A 7,789-nucleotide genomic window follows, 5' to 3' on the forward strand; every position below is an offset into this window, starting at 1 on the left:
GCCGTGGCAGCCGACGCACCAGGCGGCGTCCGCCGCGATCGCCGGGCCGCTGCAGCCGACGCTGTTGTTGTCGTCGCTGCCACCTGACGCCGGGCTGCTGCAGTCCCCGCTACCGCTGTCCACCATCTCCGGGTCGGGCCCTACCTTGGCGCCGGGGATCCCTCTTCTCCAGTAGCCGGCCGCCTTCTTCCCCACCGGGACACTACAACAGCAACAGCAGCAGCTGCCGCCGCCACCAACGACGCCGCTGCAGCTGCTGTCCTCACCGACGATGTCCCTGCCGTTCGGTGGGCAGTTGCAACAGCAGCAACAGCTACCGTCGCCACCAACACCGCAGCAGCGGCTGCTGCCGCCACCGACGCCGTCCCTCCCTTTCGGCGGTGTGGGAGCGACCTTGGCCCCAGGCTCTACATCGACACCGCCCGGGATGCCCTTCCACCAGGTCCGTTTCTCTCCATCGCCCTCACCACTTCCGGCTTGGATCGCTATCCGCCACGTGTCGGCGGCGGTGAGGCTGCAGGCTGCTACGCGCGGGCTCCTAGTGCGTCGACGTGTGCGGGAGATGCGTGCAGCTGCAGCTCCTCCAAGTTGCGCTTCGTTGCGCAACGGACCTCGATCTCGTCCGCTGCGTCGGGGATCTTGGGCGTGCACTTTCCCCACGGGCGGTGGACATGCTGTTTCTCCCGCGGGTAGCGACCTCAAAGTCTGCGCCATCGACAAACATCCGGCGGGGAGAAGGCATGGTGTCACTGACAGGAGCGCACCGCGTAGCACCACTGCATTCCGCCGCCGGTTCCTTGGGATCCAGGTGGCTATACAGGGTGCATGTCCGACGGGCGGATGGTGTACACTTTATGTTCAGGGGTCAACAATAAAGCGTCCCAGTCCATTTCAGGTTGATAGTAATAAAACAAGCCAAGATGTAAAAGGCTCGTTTTTAGGTGTTAGGTTTGTGTTGCATCGAGTCATGGTTTGTTTAGGTTGCAGCTCGAGGACGAGCTGCATGTCCAGGTGGGGTGTAGTGTTAGAGTACGTAATGGGCTTGGGCTAGCGGTATAGCCCGTTAGTCTTAGGGTTAATTAGAGATTAGAGTCGTTTGCTTAGGGGTTAAGTAAACCTCTCTATATAAGGAGAGAGGAGACGTATCAATCTAATCAAGAAAGAATTAAGAAGGAAATCACTTCCCTCTTGCTACCGGCCGTGGGCAAGGCCCCCGGCCGGTCCTCTCGCGCCATCCCTCTAGCAGCACCATAACAGTTTCTCTATGACATTCGTGTGTGGTGTAATTTTGGTAAACGATCGAAAGAGATTAAATTAATATTTCTGAAACAACATTACAATTAGGAATTGTACCTTATAAATTTCAGATGTAAGACATCAAACAAATTCCAGGTAATACTATTACGTTTGTGGAATTCTCCCACACGAGATTGTTACAAAATCACTTATTTTAGGGAGAGCCGTCATAGTGCAGGGTGATGCTCCTCAACAAGATTTAGCAACAGCTGGTGTGCTGGTGGCATGGCTGACCGGTGCTCCTCAACTTGCTTTAGCAGCAACTAGTGACGATTCAGGAGCAGAGTGCCCGTTCATGACGTGGTTACCATCTTCTGCCCAGAAGCTTGCTGTGTTAATGTCATCTTTCATCATCAACCTAGAGTAATCCTCATGGTTGTATTCCACATCGTTCTTCCCTCCAAAATCTACCGGAAGGACTTCTGGATCAATGTGCTTGTACAATGTCTTCATGCTTTCCTCATTATCCTTGTACACAAAATTTATTTTCTGGATTGATTTCGGGTCAAGGAATACTTTGATAACCTGAAACCATTTGACACATTTCAACTAGAAAGTAAGTAATATAAAAAACAAACTGTAGTGACACTAAAGCTCTTTTCCAAAATCTTTATGGATAGAACCAGAGTTATGAAGGGATGGTGTTCAGACCAACACCTTAAAAAAGGCCTCAAATACTTTGGGGGGATTGAACAAGAATGCGACTGAAAGCCTCTCCGGGTAATGATTTTGAAGGACATTTGCACTGTCTCTGGCAGTCTTTATGGGGGTGGCATTGGCCAGTGTCCATCCTGTGAAATCTATCAACCACACCATTTTGTCTAGACCTTCAGGCAGGCTGAAGACTGCATTCTCCAAGGTATATATTAGGTACCGCAACTGCCCATCATGAGATGATGTATTCTGAAATTGATTTGCAATATTATACATGTGAACTCAAAGCTATGGAATCTAAAGACTGTCAGTTTCTGAAAACGTTGAATTCTTACCTGTTTTGCAGGCCTCATAACAACGACATTTCTCCCCTCTCTGTCGGTGAAACTTGCCCTGTACATTTTCCCTGTTTCTGCTTCAACAGAAACGTCAGGCTGAAATAAAGATAAAATAAATTAATAGTACGCTTAGTTACTTCACAAATAAATTTTAAAATCATTTGAACGATGCAGGCAAGGAATGATCTTATATACCCAGCGAATATCTTCAGGCCTGCTAGCAGCCCTCCACTTGAGACTTTCTTCCACCATTTTTCTAGACTTGCCAACATTCCAGTTACGGGCTTCTAGATATCTTATCAAGCATGCTTCAGTGCAGTACTTCTCCCCACGGGCAGACATAGGCCCAAGTGCATCTCTCAGTTCACTGATCTGCTCACAGGAGATTGTTACATGAGAAAGTAGCAGACATGCTTAAATAAATAAACTAGAAAAAATATCTGTCAACCTTGTATACTTTACATATATAGGACCAAGGGTATTTTTTCTTCGATAAGAACTACTCCCTCTGTTCACTATTATAAGATGTTTAGTTTTTTTTATTTCAAAAATGCATGTAACTAAACACGTTTCACTATGTAGGTGCAGTCATTTTGGTTCGTATCTAGTCCACACTGAAATATCTAGAACAACTTATAATAGTGAACGGACCGAGTATTATATATTGATATGGATTTCCTGTCAACTGAAAACATCAAAATGATTCATAAGAGAGGTCCTCCAGGCTCAAGTGGACTATGGTGTTTCAGATACACCATACAAGTGTATCAGAGGAAAGGTAGAAGTGTGTGTTCAGAAATTAAGACTTCTAAAATTCTACATTATGAGATTTTGTGCAAAGCAAAATTTCAGTTAGTACATTATGTAAAATCTGTACTGTTGCCAAAACATTATGCAAACTAAGATACGTATTGTCACAGGATCATTCTCATCAGAATGTATGATGTGACCTTGTGACCTTGCGAGGCAGTATGTAAAATTTTGGTCAAACAATATCGTGTTGTTCTTCAGTTACAAATTAAGCCACAATCTTTTGGGCTACTAATTTCTATATTCAAGTCCGAAGTTGCAACTGTTTAGAAATGGATATAAGGTGGTAGCCTGAGAAAAATATAAGCTGTTTCGCTGAAACTTTTATAATTTCTCTTCTTTTTTGGGGTAGCAATATTGCAGTAACCGCTACTTTGCATGCTAATAGTTCCACAAATTATTCAAAGGATGAAAAAAATCTCAAAAATACCTTTGCTTGTCGCTGGTCAGCGTCATCTGAATTGAAATGAGAGGTTTGCTTTCTGCGAAACATGATTTCTCCAACTGACTGAGGCTCGCCCCTTTAATAAATTAAAGATGTTGATCAAATTTAGGTAAACATGTGTAACCTTTGTACGACAGATGATTCAGATGTCCACATACAGAGATTTTAAATAGTACATGCATGTATCTACTGAAGCACAACAAAATGTTAAATCTGCTAAATTAGCTTGCATGTTATATTAGTCATGCAGAGCTCATGTTATCTCTGTTTTTTCGTATTACAACGGTTAGAAGAAAAGTAAACATAATATAATAGGAGCAACATTTGCTAAATGATATCAATTAAATGGTGCATCAATTCAACAAATTGGATATAGCAATAAATAAATCAGCAAAAATTCTTCTTTTAATCCAGTTAGTAAGAGGGACCTTGATCCTCTATTCGGCACAAGAAAAAAAAAAGAAAAAAAAAAGCCTTTTTCTTGTGCCGAATTTTCTTGTTTCAAAATAAGTTGGATTGTTAATAAGTCTGAAAGAATTATGGACCACGAGTACATAAATAAGAGGATCGATTTTTCAAGCTTTTTCAATTGTTTCTGTCGGCGAAAACGACAGGGTTTTATCTCTTCCCCCTGTTTGCTAGTGTCAGTGTATCAGTTCAGTATGCCAAACCCTATGACTGTAACGTCCCAGTTAATCACCAACTGCTCCAGCAGACCAGAAAACGCAGGCACACGTGATTCATTACAGGAACAAGCACAACACCTTCATAGATCTGCGATCTTCTCTATCTACAAACGATCGTAATGTTCTGTTTCACATGCTGCCACCATAAGTGGATCGCAGCATGATTTGTTGTACGTTTTGTATTGGTAGCTGACTAGAGAACAGAGAGTGGGACGTTTTTGATATAATATTAATTATTGGAGCGGCCATTAACATCAGCCCGTACTGTTCGACTTGGACTTGGTAACTGTTACTCCAGCTTTTACTTTAGAGGGGCAAGGTTGTGGAAGATGAAGGCTTCAACACGTTAACAATTTTACCATCTTCTAGATGGCTCATGTTAGCAGAAATCGTGTGGCGGCATGATTTCGGAATCTCTGAAAGTCTACGGTTCACTTTTTTAACGAGAAGAAGTTCGACTGCTGCCTATCGCTAGCAGAAACAGGGAAAGTACTACTACTACTATAACAGCACTTGACCAGGGCATGCAAAAGATTATCCCCGCCACACAGGCGAATCTCTATTGTTCATACTTTATAGTTGCAGAGTAACAGTAAAGAGAAAAGCAAGATTTCGACATGAACCGAACATGATATTTAGGTGGATGGTTTCGCAGACACAAGAACTCCAAGATTTGCCAATCACGAGAGGAATATAACATGATCAGAGCAAGGATCCCCCGAGGCCGATACCAATCCAGCCAGATATTACAAGAACAAGAAAGGAAACATGAGTCAAGAAAGGAAAAAAAGGAAATCATGCATACCAGGCAGCGGCGGCAGGCAAGAACTGGACGGCGCCGGTGTTAGGAGGAGAGGAGAAATGTCGAGGAGAGTTGGAGTGGACTGTTCTCCTACAGCTCCAGCCCTGTAGGAGACGCAACAATACACACCAGACAGAGAGGAGGCAACGAAGATGTGTGATGGAATCACGCGCTTGCGATGAGGAGGGATTTCACGGGGCACGCCATCGCCATTGGAGGGTTCAGTTTCTGGTTGGGTTTCTAGATTTATATAGAGATGGGCGGCGGAGGAGGCTGCTTCGTACTAGACTCACCGGGCTGATGCCGGCATCGCTGACGGCTGACCTTCCCGTCGCGCTACCGGCAGCGGTGACATCTGATCTCGACGTCTGCGATTCCAAATCAGGGTTTCTGCTCCCAACTGACGGGTGGGATTCGGTCAGGGATGGGGACGCGCGCGCGGTGGTAAACAATCAGGCCCTGTAAACAATGGTGGACTAGCTAGCGCAACGAGAACGCCGCGTAACGAAATCTGAAAAGCTGTCTAGTCTAGTCTAGTCTAGAGGAAAAATCAGCCACCGTTCGGAACTTGTGATCGATATTCAACCATCGCCATCTTCGCCTAACTACATGTACGTACGAGGCACTATGTGTTCATCACTTACTAGAAAGTAGACAGACAAGGGTTGTGGTTGCCGCCTCTTCTCACCCCTTCTACGTGGTACGATCAATCCTCTCCTCCTGATTACCTCTTATTACTAGCTAGTGCTATGGTTCAAAAGCGACACCCAGGTGTTGTGAAGTTCTTATAGGTCGTCGACTCCTCATCCACCAATTCTAACGCACAATTTCATTTAAATCTGTCCATTTTGGTGCTTCTCCATACATTTTGTTTGCTTCTCTATTCTAAGCACACCGAAATGGAGTATTACACACGTTGCAACAAATTTAGTGAGAGCTCGCGTCAAGTGCACACTCTTTATTCAGATTTCAATGCATGATACTCTTATTAGTTCCGTAGATAAATTACTTCCAAAACCTTTTGAGACCCGTTTATTTAACCGAAAGAAACTACTTGATCAATAACAAAGGTTGGACTGTGCAGAAATTTGTCGAGGCTATCCAAGTTATTACCTATATAGGGGCACGCTCACTGGAAGCGCACCCATATGAATGCATATGACTTGCTTTTCTTTATCGCGGGCTAAAACATGCACTTGACTGGTGTGCTCGTACTGGTAGCAGAGAATAAAGTAGGGCACGCAACTACTAGGTGGGCTTAGCTGCACTCGGGTCCAAAAAGTTCTCGCAACGTGCACGAATGGTGGCACGTGACTACGATGTACATACCAGTCGAATGTACCTTTTCCAACCCGCTTCCAATATATTTTGCTGATAGGAGGTGGGTGAGCCAAAATACTGGCAGCGCGCCCCCAGTAAGTGACCTCTTATAGGCCATCCAGATGTTATATAAATCATATTGGCTTTCTCTTGCATGACTCATTCGTCCATGGCAAAAACCGTGGAGCTCGCTGCCATGGATGCCATCATGGTTGGGCTTGATTTGGAGATTCAAAAGGAACTTCTTCGTGCCAATGGGCTATGGGAAGGTGGTTCCTAGGAGTGAATATAATGGGACGGGGTCGGGTTGGGGACTCAATTCATCTACGGATGGCAGGGCTCTAGCGAACAAGATCCCAAATGATGCAGAAGAAAATTTGGCAATATGGGTGTCTTGGATGTTTCATAGGTTCTTTTGGCATGATGCAGACTCGTAGACATGCAAGGATCACATTTGCGAGGGTTGCGACTTAATTCAGGAATGGGGTTGAGCTTCAAAAAATATCAACTAAAGCATTGACCTATTCCAATGGGGGTAGATCTTGCTAAGTAGATTGCTGCTAAGACTTGTCGAGATCTGCATTTTTTTTGTTTACTAATATGTGACTTTTGCAATCTACATCAACTCGCTTGTCCTACTAGACTGACTTGTCCTTCCCCATCAGGCCTCCTAATCCATATGTACTCGAGTAGTGGCACCTTGGTTGGTGTCTATCCTTCTCCAAGTAGAACTCCAACTCCCACCGCCATCCATTCTAGAATATAATGATCATAAATTTATCAAAAGTCAAAATTTTCCTAGTTTAAACAAATATATAGAAGAGAAATCCAAACATCTAAAATATATTGAATAAATATACTATGAATAGCTCATGGTGGATCTACTGATTTTATTTAGTATTGTGATAATGACATTCATATCTACAAAAAGCTAGGTCAAACTTTAAAGACTTTCACTTATTACTCTCTCCTTCCTAAATTTGGACAACTTTTTAAATGCACATAATATGAACATTTATTTCATGACGGTTCTAAAAATATTGATTTAGGATTATAAATGTTGACATTTTTTCATATAGTTGGTCAAACTTTGAGAAATTTAATTTTATCAAAATATTATAGCCACCCTACTTTGGAACGGAGGGAGTATAATTAAAGGAGGGGTTAGCTAGATCTTTTCTTATCTACTCCATCCGTTCTGAAATAGTCTATATTCTAGCTCAAAAATTTATTCTGAAATATTCTATATTTTAGCTTTTAGTCAACAACAACACTGAAAACAAAGTGGTTTTCCTCTTTCTATTGGACGTTATTATTTTGAATGTAGTTTAGATTGGTTGCTGACATATCTATGTTGTAATAAATGCAACAATAGTTCATCTCATTTTTAAAAATGTAAACTAAAGAACGGAAGAGTAGTGACTAAGACATGCTATCT

The 7,789-nt window shown here is 43.3% G+C and overlaps 1 protein-coding gene across 1 annotated transcript; it reads right to left on the bottom strand.

Annotated features, from left to right (window-relative positions):
• Window positions 1–1,283: 1,283 nt before the first annotated feature.
• On the bottom strand, window positions 1,284–5,385 carry LOC127293092 (phosphatidylinositol transfer protein PDR17). The gene is made up of 6 exons (XM_051322648.2): window positions 5,035–5,385; window positions 3,529–3,619; window positions 2,484–2,660; window positions 2,286–2,384; window positions 1,954–2,199; window positions 1,284–1,821 (listed from the first exon to the last, which is right to left on the bottom strand). Exons 2-6 carry the CDS (start codon window positions 3,589–3,591, stop codon window positions 1,540–1,542), a joined length of 867 nt encoding a protein of 288 aa, XP_051178608.1. The 5' UTR covers window positions 3,592–3,619; window positions 5,035–5,385; the 3' UTR covers window positions 1,284–1,539.
• Between the last annotated feature and the right edge of the window lie 2,404 nt (window positions 5,386–7,789).

Source organism: Lolium perenne, chromosome 4, assembly GCF_019359855.2.
Source record: "Lolium perenne isolate Kyuss_39 chromosome 4, Kyuss_2.0, whole genome shotgun sequence".
NCBI lineage: Eukaryota > Viridiplantae > Streptophyta > Magnoliopsida > Poales > Poaceae > Lolium > Lolium perenne.